The following is a 23,472-nucleotide window of genomic DNA, read 5'->3' as shown; positions in this document are numbered from 1 at the left end:
GCTTACCACATCTGCAAACACAAGAGACTGATGTTAATAGAAAAATTGAATAAATAAATAAAACAGACTAATTGAATAAATAAATAAAACAGACTAAGAAGAAAAAGAAATTTGAATAAAATGCAGTAATCTAAACCCTGACTCTTACATTGGTGTAAAATGGTAATTAGATAAGGGTATATAATTCTTGGATTTGCAATCAGTTATAGCTCACCCATTAACTAGGTGTCATCCCTGGTAAGTTTAGTGCCATGTACTCATAGCTGCAGCTTGGAGTCAAGATGAATTTCTTCCTCATCTTCAGTGAGTAAAATGGTCAAGAGTGACCAAAATATGAGAGCTTCCTTTATTATCTGAAGTAGTGTGCCCTCCCCCCCCAGTAGACCCTCTTTTCTTTTCCTGATCTTTGGATATGCCCAGTCTGTGTTTTGGCTTCCAGAAACTGTATGGCTTAGGTGTTACTCTGGCTTCCTGTTCTTCTCTGGTCAAGGTCTTCTGTGTTTATATGGCAGTGACTGGCTCTGTGCTTGGGAGATGGCTCAAATTTGTCTCTTTCTCTCCTGCCAGCCAGGAAAAACACTTTATAAACTCTGAGCATGTACAGAGTGCTAGCCAAGGAGTAGCCCTTTAGGGCTGCAGACTTCATGTTAATCCTGGTGTGCATGGCATTTCACCACAGATGCATGGGACTGAGCTGTAAAAAAATAATTACTGATTGACAGTGACTCCATCTTGGGGCATGTCAGAAAAGGTGAACTAAAGGATGCAAGAACTTGTAGTTCACTTCATGAACTGGGCCTTGAAAAAAATGTATTGCGTGGCAGTTTGTGCATTAGGCAGTATAAAGGAAAAAACAAACAGCTGTTCCTGTTTGGAAAAAGAGAGCAGGCGACTTCTTCCAGGAAAGTGCTTTGCACTGAAGGGGAGTTCAACCTTGTACTAAGTGTATGCAATGCATTTTTTTCTCTTTAAAAAAGCTCTAGGGAACTGCTGCATATCTGAGGTCAGTATCTGGTTGCCTGGGGGCAATATCTGCTGACTTTCATCAAAAGATAATTTTGCGCATCTCCCAAATAAATACGTTGTCATTGTTTCTTGTATGAAACACTTACAGCCATGAATGTTTTAAAACCCTGTGAATCATCTGTGTTGAGAAACTCCTCAAGAGATGAGTGATGATAGAGCTGAATTTTAAAATACTTATATGCTGCTTTTTCTGCTGACGATGGAGTCTCAAGACACCTTGTAAAGCTCAGAAAAGAAGGCAATAACCCAAACAAGAAAAAACAGCTATACAACTTGCCTACAAAATAATACCCCTTTATTTAATTAACTGCAGAACGCCCACCTAAGGACAGTGGTCTTAGCCTTTTCTGACTTCTCAGGATGGGAGACAATTTCTACATTAAATGCAGCCAATAGAATGCATTCTTTGCCACTGCAGTCACCTGATCTTCTAAAAAAAGTGCAGGATCCATATTTTGCTCTTAAGTACTTTACTTTTAAACGGTGGTTAAATTCAAACCCAACCACTCCTCATTTTAAGTGGGTAAGCAAATCTTTGTTTTACCAGGCAGTATCACCTCTTTATCTTTTCTGGATTAAGTTGTGAGAGTCCTCAATAGAGTGCTTCAAAATCCGAAGTTAGGATAGATGTTCTGGGTAATATTTCTTGCCTCCTGTTCAACTCCTTTAGAAAGAGCAACCTGAAATGATATGAAGGAAATTAAAATGATTGACATAAATTGAAATGATACAAAGCAAATTGGGCTCTGACCATTTAGGACTATCCAGGACAAATTCATTGGTAACCAGCAGTTGTGTGTATGCCAAGGATGGGCAAATATGGAATTAAACTGGTTGAATAATTTCATATCTGAAAGAATCTGTGCTTCCTTATTCAGAACTAACCATTTTATTAAATTAAACTGATAAAAAGAATTTGCCACTAAACTAGTTTAATCTGTTCAGGATGTAGTGGAATTTAAACAGTTATGTAGCAACACAAATAATGTCTATTTCTGAACTATATTGGGTCTGAGGCACAAACCTCTAGTTGGTCCAAATAAACCATCTAGTTGGCAATTACTAAAACAAGGGCTTCTACACAAGTTAGGGATTAAATATCTCCGACCTGAGGGAAGGATATAAGTGCTGAAATACAATTTTCAAATCTACATATTTAAAATGAAGATAGCCCAATTGTGGTATCCTTTTGTGCTTGTGTGTGGCATTGACAATTTCAGGCATCCAGACTTCGAAAATTCAGACTCAAACTTGGTCATATTTGCTTTCTTACCACCTTAGGAAAGTATAAAGCACTTTCACAGTGTTAAGTCTTTAACCAGCGTTTTTAAAATCTGAACTTTGTGATACTTGTCACAAAGCATTCAGTCAACAGATTAACAGGTGTTTTTATAAAATCATGTATAAATATGAACACCATCTAATGTTAATTGCATCTCTGTACTGAATTTAGTTTTGGCTACCTATGGAGGTTGATTTTAACCATATAAATTAAAATGGTATTGACGTTTATTAATAAATTGGTAACATTCCCAGTACCTTCATTTTACTAAAATTTTACAGGTAAATAAAATGAGATAAGCCTTGAGTTTCTTGAAGAAACATGTATCTGCAGGATTTCGCAGTGAAGCATTACTGTTAAATAAGTATACATTGAAGTTTTATAATTTAAATATTTTAAAATATGAATACCTTGCTGTCTACAGCATTTAATGTATACTAAAACTTATCATTTTTGTTCAGAACAGAAGGTCCTTAGCTTGTGGTAATTTCTTTGAAACTTTTGATCTTCTATAAAAAGACTTACATATCAATTCTGAAATGAGGGGAATTAAAAGTATTTTAAACTAAGATGGTATGTTGCTTTCCCTGTTGCTGAAATTGGATCTTTAAACTGTGTATATTTAATAGAAAGCAATGTTAAATGTACCCAGTGAAAAATATTTTGATATGTTTGTGGTATTTACCTTTTCATTTTAGCTGGAGCATATTCTGTGCACACTATGCCCAACAGACATAAACTTGGTTGCTCCATTAACTTTGGTTCAGTGTTCAAGGACACGTGAAGAGGGGAAGCAGGTGGTCCCAATGTCCTCATATCAGTAAAAGGTTTGAGGTGTAACTTTTTAATGTGGATACATATTTTGAATTATCCATAGTAGTGAATTCATTATGATGAAAATTAGAATAGCACAAAATATTTGTCAGTATATATCCTTGTGCCAGCACATGTACAGCTTTTGGTGCCATGTTTTCCTTTGACTCTTTTAGCTTAACATTTGACAACTCCAAATCTAAAATTATGTCTGAAAAACACATAACCTTATATCATTTGTTTATTAGCATACGGTTTCACAGATAGCATGTAGTTTTTGGTAGATAGGGAAAAGTTACAGATTGCTTTTATAATATGCACATAGAAAACATTTTGGAACCACAGTAGTGGACTTCAAACTACATTCCTTGCAGTCTGTATTCTTACATTAATTACCTTCAAGTTTCCTATGATGCTGTCACCTGTTACACTGAACAAGGACCAATCTGGATTTTGATTCATTTCTGGTAGATAGCTCTAGCATTATTATCCAATTTTAACTTTATTATAGGCAGACAAAGATGCAAATAAAATGAAGAGGCTTAATGTTCTTTTGTTTATATATGCAGTGCAATTAAGTAGTGATCAATAATGTTCCAGAAGATTGAGAATGTTTAAACTGTTAGATTTAAAAAAAAACTTACTATTTTGTTACAGCCATTATCAGTGATATGAACATACAGGTTGAATATACAGGCTCAGTTCAGAGATGATTCCAACCTGTTGTTTGAACTAACTATAGTTTTACAATTCAAGCCATGTTTGAACTTCGAAACGTGCAACATGAAATAATGGTTTAGGGCTTCTTGTCTGCTGCCATTTTCCATCTTCTTAGCAGTCAGCATCCCAGAAGGCCATCCCATCTTCATGATGTAGCATCCTTTGGGGCCTGAATGATGGCCATAACTGATACTCTAGGTCAGACATCACACCATACTGTAGTAAATGCTTTCAGATTATACCAAACCTAATTTCTCTTTTGGTTGAATTCTGTATCTTAATATACAAGTTATCTTTCTGTGTTTGTATTCTTGGCATCTTAGTGTTCTTGTGTCTTTTCTCCAAACATTGTGTAATGATGACACACAGATGAATTTCCCATATGCAAATACGCTTTCGGTATTGTGGTCATAGATCACTTCATTCCATAGCATTTCTACCGTAGGCTCCTTTTTTCCATGATCTTAGTACTTACTTCATTTAAAACTGAACATTCCACAATCAACTTCCTAGTTTTCTGATTTTATGCAGGTGTTCTGGTTTCTTAACTACAGATAGCATTATTCAGGGTAATGTCAAAGAGGATTGGAGAAATCAGTTTTTATTGGAGAGCATCTGCTGTTCATAGCCATTGGGATTAGGTAAGGATTTGAAGACAAGACATCTCTTTATTTAGTCATAAGCTCTGGAAATAAGCTTTGCTGAAATTGTGCTGTGGCCAAAGAATGTTTGCTGCTGAGCATTAAACACTTTTGTTTCTAGAAAACGTTCAGAGAATGAGGCATCATTTATCTCACTGCATGGGCAGACATAGATTATAAGATCCCCAAAGGAAGATAAGTGATGGAGGAGGGGCGGAAAGGTGGGATAAAAAAATGCAGTGAAGTAAATAAAAGGAACAAAAACATTACTTTTCGTCATGAATGGGACAATACTTCACTGGTTTTTTTTTCTTTTTGCTTGAATCCCTTTTCTCAGAAGGAACCTTTTCTATGGCAATAGCCAAAACTATACAGTTTTGCTGAAATCTGATTGTTTGGTCTAATACATATTCTGGAAATCCCATGGAATCCTATCTGCCAATTGAAGAGTTCTGTACATTTCTATGCCTAGTTTAGCAACAGAACGAAGCTTTCAGTGTAAAGATAATTAGTTTGCCAGATTGAATCTTTGTTTACAATAATTACATTTGTTCCAACTCAAATTAGAGTAGTACCACTTTGTTTCCTTTTCTCACCCTTTCATTGCAAAGGGTCTCTCCAGTTTGTATCTCTGACTGTAATCTTGTATGCTCTTCTAATTCAGGGTTTAGTTATATTTATCTTACTGCATTAGACCCTGAAGGCTTCTCCCCACAGACTACATTAATGCTCAGATTATCTTCTCGCTCTCGCTCTCTCTCACTACAAATTGCTTAAATGGAAGACTTGTTTCCCTTAATGCCTTATATAAAGGATATTTCTATAAATAATGTTCTAGATCTTCTTTGTCGTCCAATTCAAATTAGCATTTCCTCACTTGAAAAGAGCCAGTCAGTCCAGAATTACATCAGTTTTCTTCTTTAAAGTGTAAGAGAGAAATAATATTCCATAATAAATAAATACTGAAATTTTTAAGAAAAGGAGCTACATGTCACACATCAATGCATTCTGCACATTGGTGTAATTATTTGATTTAACTTGAATCTAGATTTTAACCTGCACCCAGAAAATACTGTTGGCCAGCTGTTAGCATGTCAGCAAATGAGTATTTCTCAAGTGTCAGCATTCAGTGAGGCACTCACATGACTTCAATAAGGCAATTTCTTTTACTAAATCACTTTTACTGAATCAGCATTGATAATGTGATATCCCCTCGTATAATTCTGAAGGGGCATTCACTGACCTTTCCTATAGCTGAATTTATTTTAATATAACATCCTTTATTCAGGGAATTCTATTTAGTATGTAAAGGGTTTCCCCTAGTTTATCCTTACAACAACTCCAAGGTCACCCAATAAGTTTTAATTGTAGAACAAAAAATTCGGGTTTCCACAGCTTAAGTATAACACTCAGAGTGCACTTCACCACATTGACTCACTTCAGGTACTCTAGTGATTCAGCTACGAAGCTGGCAAACAGCAATACAACTGTTACCAAGTACTCCTAATAGTATAGTCATTAGCATAGAATCATAGGGTTGGAAAGTACTTCCAGGGTCATCTAGTCCAACCCCCTGCACAATGCAGGACATTTACAACTCCCCCCCCCCCGCACACATCCAGTGACCCCTACTCCATGCCCAGAAGATGTTAAAACACTGTCAGGATCCCTAGCTGAACTGGCCTAGGGAAAATTACTCCTGACCCCAAGGTGGTGATTGGTATTACCTTGGGCATGTAAGAAGGGGCCATGAGAACACACCTTTCCTGCCTTTCCTCTCATGATCGGCCTAGGTTCACAGAATCACCATTGCTGTCGGATGGCCATCTAGCCTCTGCTTAAAAACCTCCAAAGAAGGAGAGCTCACCACCTCTTGAGGAAGCCTGTTCCACTGAGGGATCACTCTGTCAGGAAGTTCTTCCTAATGTTTAGCCGAAAACTCTTGATTTAATTTCAACCTGTTGGTTCTGGTCTGACCTTCTGAGCCAATGGAAAACAACTCTGCACCATCTTCTATATTACAGCTCTTCAAGTACTTGAAGATGGTTATCATATCACCTCTCGGTCATCTCCTTTCCAGGGCTAAACATTCCAAGCTCCTTCAACCTTTCTTCATAGGACTTGGTCTCCAGACCCCTCACCATCTTCATTGCCCTCCTCTGGACATGTTCCAGCTTGTCTATACCTTCCTTATTTTATGGTGCCCAAAACTGAACACAATACTCTAGGTGAGGTCTAACCAGAGCAGAGCAGAGCGATATTATCACTTCACATGATCTAGACACTATACAGCCCAAAATTGTATTTGCCTTTTTAGCTACCACATCACACTGCTGACTCACGCTCAGTGTATGGTCTACTAAGACCCCTAGATTCTTTTCGTGCATACTACTGCCAAAACAAGTCTCCCCCATCCTATAATTATGCATTTGAATTTTCCTACCTACATGCAGAACTTTACATTTATCTCTGTTGAAATTTATTTTATTTGTTTTAGCCCAGTTTTCCAGCCTGTCAAGATCATCCTTTATCCTGACAACGTCTTCTACTGCATTTGCTACCCCTCCTAATTTAGTATCATCTGCAAATTTAATTAACATTCCCTCTATTCCTTCAAATCATTTATTAGAATGTTGAACAGAACAGGCCCCAGCCAGGACAGATCCCTGAGGCGCTCCACTTGTCATTCTTCTCCAAGAGGATGAGGAACCATTAACAAGTACACCTTTTTAGTGTAATCTGTCAACCAGATCCACCTAACAGTAATAGTATGGTTGGGTTTTATTTTGTTTTTATCAGAAGTAGTATCACAGGCAGTAGATGTCACTGTCTAGTAGGTATCTGTAACACTCATTGGTCATGTTCCAGACTTGTAACAGCAGTGAATGTGCTAACTGGAGGTGAAAAAGTATTTTCCACATAACTCACTATTCTTGTGGACTACATGAATACAGTCTCCTCCTACAACAGAACTTTGTACACAATACAAATGTTTTCATCAAAAACTAATAAACACTGCACCTGTGGAACTGACTTTTTTTGTTCAGAAAATAACCTTTTGTTGTAAGTGGGGAAGTATTGAGAAACACTACAGAAATCTAAATCTTGCATATATAGTGCTTTTTCAAGAACTCTGTTAGCTTCTGTGAACTCGAGCATTTCTGTTTTTGATTCAGTTCTTTAACTGACCTTTGATATCCTATGAACACAGTTGTTTGTACACAGAATAAGTAAGACACATACGGTTATTAGCTGTTTCCTTACTGAACAGCAACAATGTCTTTAGATTTGCTAAAGTATGCATTTTGGTTTTTGTAGACCAGATTTGCTAAAGTATGCATTTTGGTTTTTGTAGACCATCGGGCAAGGCTAACTAGTACTTCGTTTCTGCTGTGTCAGATATAAGCTACCTGAGCCACTTTTATTGGTTGCTTCCTTTATTTCTCTTTCTGTCTCAGGTATATGTTCATCTAATAGAAATACTATATTTTATCCCCCAAGAAAGTGATGCTTTACTACAAGGTTTTCCGTTCTTTTTAATCCTAAATATATAATCTCTACTCAGATTTTTATCTCTACTAGATTGAAATTCAGTACTTACAGAAATAGTCTTTTAAAAAGTCCATGTTGTTCTTCTGCAGGCACTGGCATTCTGATAGGCCAGGGGGGCTATATTCTTTCTTGAGCATATTATTACCAGCAGCAACTTGACCTAACATATGCGATAGGAGAACAGAATTCTATTTAATCTCCCTATACCTTTTCTCGGAAGTTGTTGAAAGACTCAGAATATTATCCGTGGCTTTAGAGCACAGTATTTGGGAACAATAGAAACGGAATCAGTAATATTCTGTTAGGGTCATCTAGTATTACCCTTGCATTACTTTGTGCTTTTGGGCAACACCGAGGTCCCCTTCTTGCTAGATGTCTTAAGAAAAATTTAAGGGGAAGAAATTTTCTCTGTAAGGTCATGTGTGAAGTTCTGCCTATAAACTATTCCATCCTTAAGGTGACGGTGGAGGAAACCTTTGCAGACTCGGATTTTACGAAGAGGTATGTTGCACAAAAAAAGTTGGTACAAAGGAAAAACTAGGATCTCCTTTGAAAACATGGCAAGTACCGTGTTGATCTCTGGTACTGATTGGAATTATCTGGTCTACCTTTCTCAGCCTAACAAAAAGAAACCTTTGCAAACCTTATATTAGTGAAGCTGGATACTAATTTTAAATTGTATTGTAATAATCAGTGTGAAATGAAAACATGGCACCAAAATATCTGTCTGCAGCAGTTTTCAGGAATTGATTTCTCAGTATATCATTATCTGTAAAATCAGTGTTTGAAGATCATTTTGTTGTGCTTTTTATTCTTGGATGCCAAAGGGTTAAAACTTTCAGTTTATTGTCTTAAATATTTTGCTTAATAGCCTTGGGCTGGTAACTGAGGTTGATATGGAAAACCCTTTTTCACTATAGAAATACAATAGCAGGGTAGTTTAACTCTTTAATCCCATGTATTAGCTACCTTTTCTTGTAGGCATAGTTAATTCATTTTAGATGCAAGTTACCAAATTTTAAAGTAACAGAAGCCGTGAGTTGACAACTTGTTTCTAGTACCTATCATGTTTACATTTCAGAGAACTGACAGAATTACATTGGGCTTCAGGATGAAAATCCGTGCTTGAGAGTCCGTGCTTGAGTCAGGCGCACTGTCTCATTGTTAAGGTGGTCACATGATGATGGCTAAATGATAATGAATTATGTGCTACAGCACTTTATGTATGTTAATATAACTTTTAATGTTGCCTGCAAATATGTGATCCCTTATGATATAAGTTACCTGTTTTATGCACCATTGCCCTTTTTTTAAATCAAAAAGAAGATTCTGAAACTATAAAAACTACACATGTCAATGTTTTACAGCTACGTAATTCGAATTGACTTGATTTTTTCAAGTAATCCTAGAAAGGGGGAGCATTCCATATAGAAACTGCTGAAACTGCCACAGGTGCTTCTCCGAAAACCTTACAGTTGTGGCATTGAATGTTCAGTATCGCTTCCTTTCTGCACACAAGGCATACTGTTGAGGTATTTGTTGCGGTGATTGGTTTTAATGCTAATCTAGGAATTCAGATATAGAATATATAGATTTGCATGCTTTTGCTTACCCTAATTACAGTATATATTTTTTATTTGTGAACTAACAATATATAAGTTTAAATATTTTACATTGGCATATTACATTAAGAACTGAGGTTTATTTTCTTAAATTTGTCTTATGGCATTAATGAAGATGTTTAAGCTGAAGATTTTATGGCATTTTAGGGGGTTGTTTTCAAATATAACTGTATACCCCTTTAAAAAAAGGATTTTAAGTGGATCTATGTTTTTGTTCAAAATATGTGGCATTATAAATGGATGGTATCTTTATGTTATCAAATAATCTGCCTTTTCATTCACTACACTTAATAGATCACAAGGGAGGAAAGGCTAGGTTGTAGCTCTCCTTCATTGTATAATCAAGACAGACTGCACATAATTTAGACTAATGTATTTAGAAGGCACTTAAGGAAACCTTTTTGAAATGTCATTTTTGCCTTGATAGTTGTCCTTGTGGCAGTTTTGAATTTAAGGATGTTGCAGACAAAGGGGCATGGCTTGTTCACGATTTTTTAAATTAATAATTAGCTTCATCCTAGTGGAAATAACTTGAAAAGCATATTGTTTGATCACTTGCATAAAATGAGTTATCTCTTACTCTATTCTACATTATTGAAATTAAGATATAGTCAGGTATAATAGGCAGAGAAATTTTCTAGTACCTCGGAATCTCAAGGTAGAATCTAAATCACATTTTTATTCAGTTTCTACTGAGGTTAAAGAATACCTGCTTGATTAATAACTTCAATAGGCATTGGATTTGCTCATAAATCTGATAGTTCATCTTCGTTCTTCTGTGCCTCCACACATGGGGACTGCGCAGGCGCAGGCCAGCCGCCGGAGAATTTTCTAGAGCTTCCATGGCTCCGAAGGGGCCGTTTGTCGCGCGCCTCAGCGACCGTTTTCCCGCCCAAACGGTCACGTGATCCTCCAGCGACCAACGGCCCCTTCCCTCGGTTCTCTTCTTGCCGCCGCTTGGAGAGAACGTGAGCTTCGTTGCTCTGTGCTTTTTTGTGCTTCGTGCTTTATTCTGACTGATTGCTTGGCTTTTGACTTCGGACTTCGTGACCTCGACTATTCTTCGGATCTCGTTTTGGACTTTGTTGTGGACTCGGTAATTTGACTCGGACTGTTTTTGACCTTCCTTTTGCGTGCCCCTGAAGATGGCCTCAAAGGCTCTCTTCAAGCATTGTCTCCAATGCCACACGAAAATGGCCAAGACCGATGGCCATGAACTGTGCCTGTTCTGTTTGGGGGAGACCCATAATGTGACGGCCTGTAAGATTTGCCAGGGCTTCACCAGCAAGGCCCGGCAGGAGCGCAAGGCCCGACTGAACTCCTCCCTGTGGCAGAAGGTCATGTCCGGAGGTGCTCCGTTGCCCTCCTCCAAGGCCGGCCCAAGCCCCTCTGCCGAACGGCATTCCAGAGCTGGCTCAGTGGCCTCCGCGAGGTCGGGGTCGAAACCGCGTCCCCCGAGTACCTCGGCGTCGAGAGCGGCCTCTCCAGCGCAGGGACCGGTGCGGCCGCCCCGTAGCGCGTCATCTACCAGGTCGGATCCGAGACCTACGTCGGAACCGAGGATCCTGGTACCGAGTCCCCGGTCGGAACCGACGTCCGGATCGGTTCCGATGAAGCCTAAGAGGTCGAAGCCGAGGTCCCCTTCGAAGGCGAGGAGCGCGTCGGTTCCGAGGTCTTCTTCGGAACCGGCGAAGAAGAAGAAGAAGACCAAGCATCATCGGTCGCCGCGTCCCGCTCCTCAGGAGGAGGTCATCGTGCTTCCTCACACGCCTTCCCCTCACCTGGGCTCCCCGGAGCCAGAAGACATCTCCGTGCAGGTGCCGGATCCGATGGCCTTCGAGACGGTGCCCGCGGAATTCTCATCGGGGCCGGAGCCGAGCCCGCACCGTCGGAGCCGACCATCGCTTGCCCTTCGGTCGCCGAGGCTGGAACCGAGCCCATCTCCTCGTCGGAGCCGTCCGTCGCCTGTCCGTCCGTCTCCACCTCTGGTCGGTCGTGAGCGGCATGGTTCCGGGGACAGTGTCCGATCAGTCCGGTCCACTGCATCCCGGCATCGGCAGGCTTCCTACCTCCCCTCACCATACCGTTGCCAATGGGAGGGGGCACCTGCGGGCTTCTCCGTGTCGGAACCGAGGCCTTCGACATCGAGGTCGGTGTGGGCTCCCCCTCCGCTCCAGGTTCCGGAATCCCAGCTCGGTTCCGATGAGGAGGATGGGGAGAGCTTTGGCGGCTACCAGTCGGAGTCCTGGTCCGAACCATCGCCAGCTGAGGAGCTAGTGCCATCTGCGGACTCGCCATTCGAGGACCTCCGCATCTACGCCGACCAGATGGCAAGGATGGCCAAGGCTCTCGAGATGGACATCTCTTCGGCTGTTCCCCAGACCAAGGACAAGCTCCTCAAACGTATCTATGGGGATAATCCGGCGTACGTTGGCTTTCCCATGCTCGAGGGTATTGAGGAGATTGTGGAGAAGGTGTGGCAGGTGCCCTGTGATCAACCTCCAACGTCCAAGCGCATCGAGCAGCTTTACAAGATCAAGCAGGGCACCTGGCCGGCGTTGGTGAAACACCCTCCACCTTCCTCCTTGGTCACAGAGGAATTCAACCCCCGACGATCGGGTCACTCCTCGGTGCCTGCCGATAAAGAGGGCAAGAAGCTTGATGCCATGGGCAGGCGCCAGTACATCGTCGCTTCGCTGGGTCTGAGGATTGCCAACTACCAGACCATCATGGCAGGGTACCAGCTGTACCTCTGGGAGAAGTTGGCATCCTATACCCGGGACCTCCCTCCTGAGCAGAAGGCTGTGGTGTCCCTGCTGCAAACAGAGGCTGTCCGGCTGTCTAAACAGCAAATGAACGCTGGGAGCCACGCTGCTGACACTGCGGCTAGGGGGATGGCGTCGGCGGTGGTCCTCAGGCGCCACTCCTGGTTGCGGTCTACGGCCCTGTCCCAGGAGGTGCGTTCCAGGGTGGAGAGCATGCCCTTTGAAGGGGACTCGCTGTTCTCCAAATCGACCGACGAGACCCTGAAAAAGAAAAAAGAGGACAGGCAGACGGCGCGGTCCTTGGGTCTGGCTCCAGCGGACAAGCCCTCCTCCAGGTCACGGTACGCTCCCCGGTCCGGCCCTTACCACTACCAGGGCAGATACCAACAACAGCGGCCGGGCTACCATCAGTATCCTGCCTACCAGCAGCGGCCTTACCCTCCCGCACAACAGCAGAGGAGGCGTCGGCCCTTCAAGCCTCGTCAGGCACAGCAACCGGCCCAGCAGAAAGACCAGCAGGGCGCCGGGAGGCAGTACTGACGGGTCGCGCCAGCCGTATCCCCGAACTTTTCGGACAGACTTAGTCCACTCCTCTCTGAGTGGGAGTCAATAACATCTGACTCATGGGTCTTAACTATTGTTGAACTGGGGTACGGGCTGGAGTTTGTTGAGCTGCCTAGATGCAGTTCACCCCTGACAGCTGTCAATAACACTATGGCCGAGCTGGATGCGGAGATCGTGTCGCTCTTGGCCAAGGGTGCTGTGGAAGAATTGCCCTATGAGGACTCTGTAAAGGGTTTCTTCTCTAGGTTCTTCCTGGTCCCTAAGAAGGATGGGGGCTTACGTCCCATTTTAGATCTGAGGGGCCTTAATGCCTTCCTCAAGGTGACCAAATTCAAAATGGTTACGTTGGCGGCTGTGATCGCCTTACTGAGGCAAGGGGATTGGTTTGCGGTTCTTGACTTAAAGGACGCATACTTTCACGTGGGCATACGGAAGGAGCACAGGAAGTACCTGAGTTTTGTTTACCGGCAAAGGGTTTTCCGGTATAAGGTGCTCCCCTTTGGCCTGTCCACTGCCCCACGAGTGTTCACTAAATGTGTGGCCCCTGTGGTTTCCTTCCTACGGGAAGAAGGCTGTACCATCTTTCCGTACCTCGATGACTGGCTCATCGTGGCTGAATCGGAGTCTAGGCTGGTGCAGGACATTGGCTTGGTACTTAGCACTTGCCAACGCCTGGGGCTCCTGGTGAACTTGGAGAAATCCAAACTGGTGCCCGACTGCAAGGTGTCCTACATTGGTGCACTGTTAGACTCTGTGGAGGGTAAGGCCCTGCTCCCCTTGGAGAGGGCTCGGTCCCTAAGGGGTCTAGTGTCCATGTTTAAAAGGAACCGATTCCAGTCTGTGCGCACTATCCAGTGCCTACTAGGGCATATGGCAGCGGCCACCTCTGTGGTGCCTTTTGCTAGGCTGCGTATGCGCCCTCTCCAGAACTGGTTTGTGCGGAGGTACGATGCTCTGCTGCACCCTCCGTCCCTCAAATTCTCTATCCCAAGGGTCGTCCTCTCCTCCTTGGACTGGTGGCTGTCTGATGACAACTTGTTTAAGGGGACCCCTTTTGGGTATCAACACCATGACATCACGGTTACCACTGATGCCTCTCTGTTGGGATGGGGGGCTTACTGTGGTGATGTGTCTGTGCAAGATGTCTGGTCTGACAGGGAAAAGACCCTCCATATCAATGTGCTTGAACTAAGGGCCATTCGTTTCGCACTTGTGTCTCTTACAGCACTGCTGAGAAATCGTCAGGTGTTGGTGCAGACGGACAACACGACTGCCATGTACTACGTGAATCAGCAGGGGGGCACAGTGTCCATGGCCCTGTGCCGGGAAGCCACACTCACTTGGCAGTGGGCTATCGAGAACGGCGTGTCGCTCCGTGCTATACACGTGGCTGGGTCAGACAATGCCCGGGCAGATGCCCTCAGCAGGGTCCCTTTACTGGACCACGAGTGGGAACTGAACGTAGAGTGCGTTGGGCCGATCTTCCAGATGTGGGGCCATCCAGTGATAGACGTGTTCGCCACTGCGGCGACCACCAAGGCCCACACGTTCTGTTCCAGGGCAGGGAGCGACCCCCTCTCTATTGGGGATGCCTTCCAGTTTACGTGGACGCAGGGCTTGCACTACATGTTTCCTCCGTTCCCCTTGATTCCCAGGGTCCTCTGCAAGATAGAGGAGGACGGGACGGACTGCATCCTAGTGGCCCCCTTCTGGCCGCGGCAGGTTTGGTTCCCGAAGCTCCTGCAGATGTCCCAACGGACGTATGTGAGTCTGCCCCCTCGGCAAGACCTTCTCCTAAACGGGAGCCTGGTCCACCACGATCCCAGGAAGCTGCACCTAACGGCTTGGCGGATCGTTCCTCCCCGATAGGCTTTACTGACGAGGTACAGAGGGTCCTCCTGAATGCTCGTCGGCCATCCACTAGGCGCGCTTATGCGGCCAAGTGGCGCAGGTTTGAGCTCTGGGCACTTGCCAGAGGGGTGGTGCCTGACAGTCCCTTGGGGGTTGTGTTCGAGTATTTGTGCCACTTGCGTGGCCTGGGTTTGAAGGTGTCCTCCCTCAAGGTCCACCTGGCAGCGATATCAGCTGCTCACACCCGTGTTGAGGGTGCTACGGTGTTTTCTCACCCACAATCCCGCCAGTTCCTTAAGGGCATGTACAATCTTTACCCACCTGTGTCGGCGCCAGTGCCTCAGTGGTCACTGTCCTTGGTGCTCTCACGTCTCATGTTGCCTCCATTTGAACCTATGGCTACATGCCCCTTGGATATGCTATCCTACAAGGTAGCATTCTTGGTGGCCGTCACATCGGCCAGGAGGGTCAGTGAGCTGTCTGCACTGCGGTCTGACCCTCCCTTTCTTGTGTTTCATCCCAACAAGGTGGTCCTGCGTCCCTGCCTTGAGTTCCTGCCCAAGGTGGTGTCCGCCTTCCACCTCTCGCAGGATATCTCACTGCCTGCATTCTTTCCTCAACCTTCCTCTAAGGGGGAAAAGGCCCTCCATACCCTAGACTTGAAGAGGGCCCTAGCCTATTACCTGGATAGGACGAAGGGATTCCGCTCCAGTCCTCACCTGTTTGTATGTTTTGGGGCCAAGGACAAGGGTAACAGGGCTTCCTCACAGACCCTGTCTAGGTGGATTGTGACGGCCATTAGCAAGGCCTATTCCCTGGCAGGGGTGGCTTGCCCGCTTCATGTCAGAGCCCACTCCACGCGGTCCCAAGCATCCTCTTCGGCACTCCTCAGGGGGGTGCCCCTGGTTAACATTTGTAAAGCAGCCACATGGTCCTCTGCAGACACCTTTGTCAGGCATTACGCCGTTGATGTCAATGCGGAGCAGGATGTATCTGTGGCCAAGGCTGTCTTGCACTCCCTCTTTTCCTGAGGGAGTTTTGGTATGACTTTCTTGGCGTACCTGTTGGGTACCCTTGAGTGAAAGTGTGTATATATGTACCTGGGGGTGTGTATATATGTAAATATTGGGTATTTATGTGTCCTTACACAGTATCTTTACATAGATGTATATATGCATATCTATTTATTGTTGTTCTTGTTTGCTTAATAAAATTGTGTTGGACTTCACCCCCGCCTTCCTTACTGTGTGAAGCTTGGTACACTCCCATGTGTGGAGGCACAGAAGAACGAAGATGAAAACAGGGTTAACATACCTGTAACTTATGTTCATCGAGTTCTTCTGTGCTGACACACAACCCTCCCTCCTACCCCGCTGTGAACTCCAATGCGCAATAATGTGATGGCTGTAACGGAAATTGGTGTTTTTAAGGTGTTATGGCTGAGGTGTGTTGGTCATGCGGCGGCAAGGGAGAACTGAGGGAAGGGGCCGTTGGTCGCTGGAGGATCACGTGACCGTTTGGGCGGGAAAACGGTTGCTGAGGCGCGCGACAAACGGCCCCTTCGGAGCCATGGAAGCTCTAGAAAATTCTCCGGCGGCTGGCCTGCGCCTGCGCAGTCCCCATGTGTGTCAGCACAGAAGAACTCGATGAACATAAGTTACAGGTATGTTAACCCTGTTTATTGCAGGATTTATATTCTTAAAACATAAGACATAACTAAATGGCAAATTACAAAAACCACAGATGAGGAGATTCCATGTCCAGTCTTACCATAAGTAACGAAGATTCTGAGAGCAAAACATTATGCAAGAGGTTATGAATGAGGCAGAAAGGAGAACTAGTATTGCAAACACATGTACACTGTATCCTTAGTATTGCAAACACATGTACACGTGCATCACAATTAAAGGCCATAAGATGTTTAACTTAACTCAAATGACATTGTGTGTAAAATAGATACTCATGCAAATAGCTTAAGGAAAGAGTAGCTCCCAGCTGACTTTTCAGTAACAATGATTTTTCACTCCCCCGCCCCCTTACTTATATTATGTACACTAATATTTTCATGTGAACATTCATTTTGTTGTATTCCATTATGCTCCATTTAAAGAAGTTTCCATTTCCCCCAACTCTCCACCAAACTTGGTCAACAGTCTTTTTTAAAAAAGCACAAGAATACCTTTGATTGCGGCTTTGTTCTGTGGTAGTGGTTGTCTTTTGGCAGGACACATTTGAAGAAAATATTCTGCGTACATCATAGCGATTTCTCTTGTCCACTAATGTACAAAATCTTTGTCTTACAGAACTGTGAAAGCTGTTCTTAGCTCTTACGCTTATTCATTTTACTTCTTAGCTCTTAAGCATATTCATTTTACTTCTTGACATATTAGATGAGCTTCAAAATTTTAAGAGGGCATCCTCTGTAAAAGGTTCTTTTCGGCCACCTCCCCTCCAGTAAAAACAGACATTGGTCTTTTGAGAAATGTTACACTTGATCAGTACTATCTTTGGCCCCTGCTTTTCTTTAGAAGTGTAAAGCTCAAATTAGCTCCAGTTTCATGCAAAACCGTATTTAGAAAATATAATCTTTTATAAGTTTAAACAAGAATGATGTACTTCAAGGAATCTTTACAGCACAATTTGTCAGATGTACTTTCTTTAAATGAATCCTAATCCTATAGTTAAGCTTACCTAGGTAATAACTACAATCTACTTTTAATATTGTGCAGTCCCATTACTTTTGTAATCTTCAGTGTATGTAATCTTCAGTGTGACAATCACAGTTGTCAAAATTCTTGGAATAGGGATAAATAGCTTTTGTTCTATTCTGGCCTTAGAGGGCATCTTACAGATTCTTATTTATTACCATTTTTAAAATTACTAAATAGTAAGTTTAACTTAAATTACTCTTTTTTTGTTTGCATCAGGTATTCTTCATAGTAGAAAATAGGAAAGTCTTGATGTGGTTAAGAAAAGGGAGTTGTTACAGAAGTATTTGAGTTTTGTTTCACTTTCTTCCCTTTTGATTTAGAAAGGTTTTGCTGAATCAGGTATGTGTTTTTCTCAAATGGAACTGACTTCTGGAAATTAGATTTGTTTTTCTTTTTCCATATATTGCCTTCAAGAAATAACCGTAAATGTCTCTTCCTTGACTCCAAATTATTGGTTTGTTTCTGTTTACAAAATTGCATTCACTCTCTTTTATTGCTTCCTTTGACAGGAAGGCTGCCTGTAACTGAATCTGTACAATGTAGTGTTCTTAAAGAATCAACGTTTTTTTAAAAGAGTGGTCTGTTTAAATTTGTGGTATTTTTAGGCTTAACAGATGTATAGAGGCTGGGAGTGGAGAAATTGGTCCCATATATATGGTAGCTCAAAATGTGCTTCCTATAAGAATATTGTGACATTTCCTACGGGTTAGCCGCTAAGCCATCACCCCACAGGAATTTTCCCTCCTATCAGAACTTTCCACCTACCCCACTACACCAGAGTTTCCAGTAAAAAAATTTAAAAAGAAAAACAGATTCAAGGAATAGGATGGGGGCCTGAGTATAACTCACTCCAGCCTGGATTAGTAACTAAAGTAAAATTGACAAACTTGAGATGGTTTCTTTTTTAAAGTGAACAAGAACAAAATTTATTTCAGGAAAAAACCCACAAAATCATCAGCAAAAACCCTTGCTGGTCTGCTGTAACACTTCAGAACACTCAGTTCTCTCAAAAGGGAAATTTATCCCAAAAATCTGTCCTCAGATCTTTAACTTGCAGTTTTGGTAGAATAGCCCTTCTCTTAACTTTCAAAGTCTAGCTTCATCTGACTTTCAGCCTTCTTCTTGTCAGTTCTTAACTTTTCCCAGGGTAGCTCTTATTGCCTGATTTAGAATGCTGCTCTGATATGCTGCTGTCTTAAGGTACACTTACGTGCTCTGCCTTTCGAAAATAGGTTCCTGGGTCTTTGGAGTTTGTCATTTATTACAATTTATTTTGTGTTTTGGCAGCTTTCCCCCTGTATGCTATTTCTACCTATTCTTCTAATACTTTCAGTGGCTACCAATTAATCTATCTTCCTACGGGCACAGATGTGTACATGGGAAGTGATCAACATAGGGCTTTACAGAGTTCTCTGTGCTTCAACCAGATAGCCAAGTAATTTGCAGGGTGGTGAAGAGGTTGTTCCTTGAATCTTATTCCAAGTCCCTATCCAGGTTCAAATGAATTGTGGCCAGTTAAAAAAAAATGTTTTGCTCTGTTATACAGTAACTACTTGGGCTTCCAAACAGATGTTCAGCTGAATTGCTGTTCCACTTGTTTTTCAGTGGAAATCCGAAGTAAACTGAAATTGCCCGCTTCTGTAGTTAAGAGAATTCAAATTTGTAAACATCCTAGAACTTGCCAATCAAAGAATTGAGAAGACAGTTCTCAACTAAAATTGTTATTAATCTTGAAATGTACCTGCTGGAACTTACTGTGTATTTATCTCTTGGATCAGTTAGAGCAGCTTGTTGCTTAGTCGCATCAGGCAAAGCTCTAAAAAATAGCTGTAATCATTAGATGCTTGCTTTCTCTGTCTATTTACCTATTCACAGAGTATAGGCATTATGTTCCATGATACATAGGTTAATTTTCAATTACTTTGTCTTCTTTTAGCCATTTTGTGTTTTGCTGTTGTTAGCTATGCCTGTACTTCTTATATGACAACTTACTACCTTTTAGTGTTCATATTTAGAAGCCATGTATAGTGCATGGAGATACAGAATTCTTCAACTTGAATGTTCTTGTCTTGTCCTGGGTTCAGGTTTGTAAGTTCAAAATCTAAAGCTGCATCTTTGCTAAGGAATACGCATAAGTTGAAATAGTGGATAATCCATTTATGATGTCACACATTTTGAAATAAACACTGAAATTAATATAGAACATAAGCAATAGCAAAATAATGTGTGTGATACATATGTAAATAATTTTATTACACATGCATACCTATTATAATGAGCAATTGTGATGTATTTTGTGGTGTTAGATTCTCAAATGCCATGGACAACTCTTAAGTTTTGTAAATATTGTTTTGGATATTTTCTTTTAGATTATTCCTTTTATCAAATTAAATAGTCAAAGACAGGACTTGCATCAGAAGTCTGAAGTTTTGTGTAAAATTCAGATGCTTCAGACTGCAGACAAGAAACCTTAGTATTTAAATAGGAAGATTTTACATTTTTATAGCACATAATTATCCTTAATTGTACTGTTTCCCAAACCTTGCTTAGAATACAGATATGTATACAGATAAGAGATAGTCTTATAATTAACATTTGATAATTTAAAAACCCTTAATGGGAAGTTGCAAAGTTCTCTCTCATCATCTTCTGAATTAGTAAAATCAGCAGCAGCAGCCTGGTCATACTTATTATGGGGTATAATTCAATGTATTTATATTGTACAGCTTGAGAAATGCAAGTGGCCTGACAGCAGCAGATCTTGCACATACCCAGGGCTTCCAGGAATGTGCTCAGTTGCTCTTGAATCTCCAGAACTGCCCACTGAACAATTTCTATAGCAATGGCACCTTAAATGGGGTCCACCAGAATATCATCCCCAATACCTTCAGTAAAGGCACAAGTCGGAAACGATCTTTTGAAGATGTGGAGAGTGCTGGAATAAAGAAAGCTAGGACTGAAGGTAAGGTATTGGGTTCCTGACAGTAAGAAAATCAGTAAGATTAATTATTAGGTAATACTGGTTTTATTGTTCGGAATCCACATAAAACTAAAGGAATAAAACATAAAAAGGCATTTGTTGATTTAAACCAATTCATTAATACATACAGGCCAGATTGGTTAGGAATCTGGAGGGTTTTGGCTTCTTCTAGACATAGAACAGGGGTCGGGCAGGGGATTTCCTACATTGGTCAGAGGGCTGGACTAGATGACCCTTAGGTACATTCCAGCTTTATATTTTTATGTTTCTAGGGGTTATGCACTAGAGCTCAACCCTTTAAACCCATTGTATCCTTTTGTTATTAGTGAACCAGCTGGGTTTCAGAGAGTATGACTTGACTTGTGCCACCCATGGGTTTATGGCTAAGTTCATGTCTATGTTTTTGTCTGAAGGGATCACAATTCATTCACAGCGCAATTCTAAACAGAGTTACACACCCTTCTAAGTCAGTGGGCTCAGAAGGGTGTAACTCTCCTTAGGATTTCACTATACATCACATTCAAGGCAAGACAAGTTTAGTTTGAAACAAAGATGCTTCCAGATCAAAGATTTGGAGTGTTCACCTGGCAACTGAAATCTATAGGTAGAATTAGGTTATCACCATGCTGCTTGCTGTAGGGTGGACTAGCAGGAGCAACACATGTGGCATGGCAAATGTAGTGTCTAAACAATGTTGGTAATACCAAGCTAGAGGATATATCTTCCTAATTTACCACCCATCCCCCTGTTGCTACCAGTGCTGAGGAGGAAGCAGGTGGCATAAAGGATGTGTTCACCCATGCCTGTTTATCCTTTAGTAATTAAAAATCCTGTGATAATCTAAGTCTGTGTAATAGCTGTAAGTAGATCTTTGCTTCATTATACTTAAACACAGTGTTTTTCAGTGATGCCCATTAACACCTTCAACTGAGAGTTGTTTAGTGTTAAGTTATCGTGTGTGTGTGCGCGTGTGTACTCATACTGTATATGATTTAACTCCAGTTGAAATCAGTGGAATTACGTGGTTTAGGTAAATTCTGACTGCAAATATAGCTGCTTTTTGCTTTTAAAAAAATCTCTACTACATTGCATTTTGCTATACCTAAGGACTAGACATGGGCATGAACTAGGGAAAAAACGAACCACGTGGTTCATGGTTCGTTCAGTTTCACGGAACATGACCTTCGCTGAACTTGAGCTGGTTCGCGAACAGATTCGAGGGAGCCTGGAATGGGCCCGTTCACGCTCACAGCCAAACTAAACAAGACCTTCCCAATGTCCAATACCCACCAAATTTGCAGGGGACTTAGTCCTCACTGTTCTCTAAAGACCGTCCAAGTTTCAGAGAGATTGAACCCTGGGAAAGGCATGATCCATGGGTCCCCCCCTCTTTCCTGTCATTTTTTCTTCACGGTAGCAAAAACGAGTGTCTGCTGGCAGCTACTTTGAGGGGCTACAAACTGACCTTCCCAATACCCACCACATCTGCAGGGGACCTAGTCCTCACTGTCCTCTAAAGACCCCCCAAGTTTCAGAGAGATTGAACCCTGGGAAAGGCATGATTCATGGGACCCCCCCCCCCCTTTTCCTGTCATTTTCTCTTCACTGTAGCAAAAACTGGAGTGTCTGCTGGCGGCTACTTTGAGGGGCTGGCCCTTTTCCTGTCTGGATGGGCCAGAGTGGAAGCTCTCTAGTTGGCAGGGGCAGCTGCCAATCAAGCATGGAGGCCTCAGATTGGGGGCAATCAAAAGACTGCCACTGTTGCCTGGGTGATGGATTGAATGGCGCAAAGTGTTTGGCTTCCCGAACTGGCAATGCAACAGTAGGGAAAAGTCGTTTGTTTTGTAAGAACGCGGCCCCACAGAACACATGGTTCTTTGCAAACAAACCAGCCGTTCCATCCAGAATTTTGTTCCATAGTTTGTTTCGTGCTCATCTACTAGGAAATTGTCACATTCCTTGTCTTTATGCAGTTCTTCTCTTTAAGAGATCCCCATGTGCATGATATCCTTTCCCCTTATGGATAGGCTATGGCCAGATTCTTCTGTATGTTCTGTGACACAGTTGGTATGGAAAATATAAACTGAGAGGGTGTGTGGTTTCATGTTTAGCTATTGTGTAAAGCCACCTCCCCATGGAGTGAGCTGAGTTTCAACCATGAAACCACAACTGCACAAAAATTAGTTGCCTGTCCCCATTCCATTCTATTTCTGTTCTTCTTAACTACATAGCTAGTATATTTATGAATTGTTTTATTTAATTTGTATATAAAATGTAAAACTACTTGGAGTATAGTCTTAAAATTCTTATTATGAAATATATATCTAAATAATAATCTGTTTTAACAGGTCAAAATATTGATGGCTTAATACCGATGACAAATGGAGGAAATGAAGATGATGCTGACAATATGCATGTTGATAGAGAGTTTGCTGTGATATCAGGTGGGAGTGGAGAGTTTCCTGTTAACCACAACAACATTCAAACCATTGAAGATACCAAACAGAGGAGTGGTTCTGTTGGACCCAAAGAGATTGAAATTTACACAGTTTCTGCAATGCAAACTCCTTGTCGTTGCAAGAATCAATATGCATTTTATCTCTAATTTAATCTGATCACTGCCCATGTCCCAAAGTCTTAAACTATTGTACTACTGAAATAACTATTTAAAAAGGCTTTTTAACTAGCAATGCAGACTGGCGGTTTTGTAGAGGACATTGCAAGAATCAAGGAAATGTTGATTTTAGACCGCAGTGGTAGTTCCACTTCAATTAAAGATCTGCATGCCGTATGCCTTGATCATAGATGATCATGCTTGCTTTTTGAAAGAGCATTAATAGTTTGATTGTGAGGATTTATTATAAGGAAAGGCTTATCTTACTGCTCTCATGATTGTCTTATCTGAACATGATATTGCAAAGCTAGCTCAACAAATATACAAACTG

The 23,472-nt window shown here is 42.1% G+C and overlaps 1 protein-coding gene across 1 annotated transcript in view; it reads left to right on the top strand.

The window, feature by feature from the left end:
• Positions 1 to 23,472, top strand: part of ANKRD10 (ankyrin repeat domain 10) — a 42,964-nt gene that overhangs the window by 14,894 nt on the left and 4,598 nt on the right. Inside the window, exons 4-5 of the mRNA XM_054973484.1 lie at positions 20,274 to 20,509; positions 22,876 to 22,971. Coding sequence (XP_054829459.1) covers positions 20,274 to 20,509; positions 22,876 to 22,971 — 332 coding nt within the window. The remainder of the gene's footprint in view (positions 1 to 20,273; positions 20,510 to 22,875; positions 22,972 to 23,472) is intronic.

Source organism: Eublepharis macularius, chromosome 3 (genome assembly GCF_028583425.1).
Source record: "Eublepharis macularius isolate TG4126 chromosome 3, MPM_Emac_v1.0, whole genome shotgun sequence".
Taxonomy (NCBI): domain Eukaryota; kingdom Metazoa; phylum Chordata; class Lepidosauria; order Squamata; family Eublepharidae; genus Eublepharis; species Eublepharis macularius.
The sequence above is the reverse complement of the archived record's forward strand: the minus strand, read 5'-3'. Positions and strand labels throughout refer to the sequence as shown.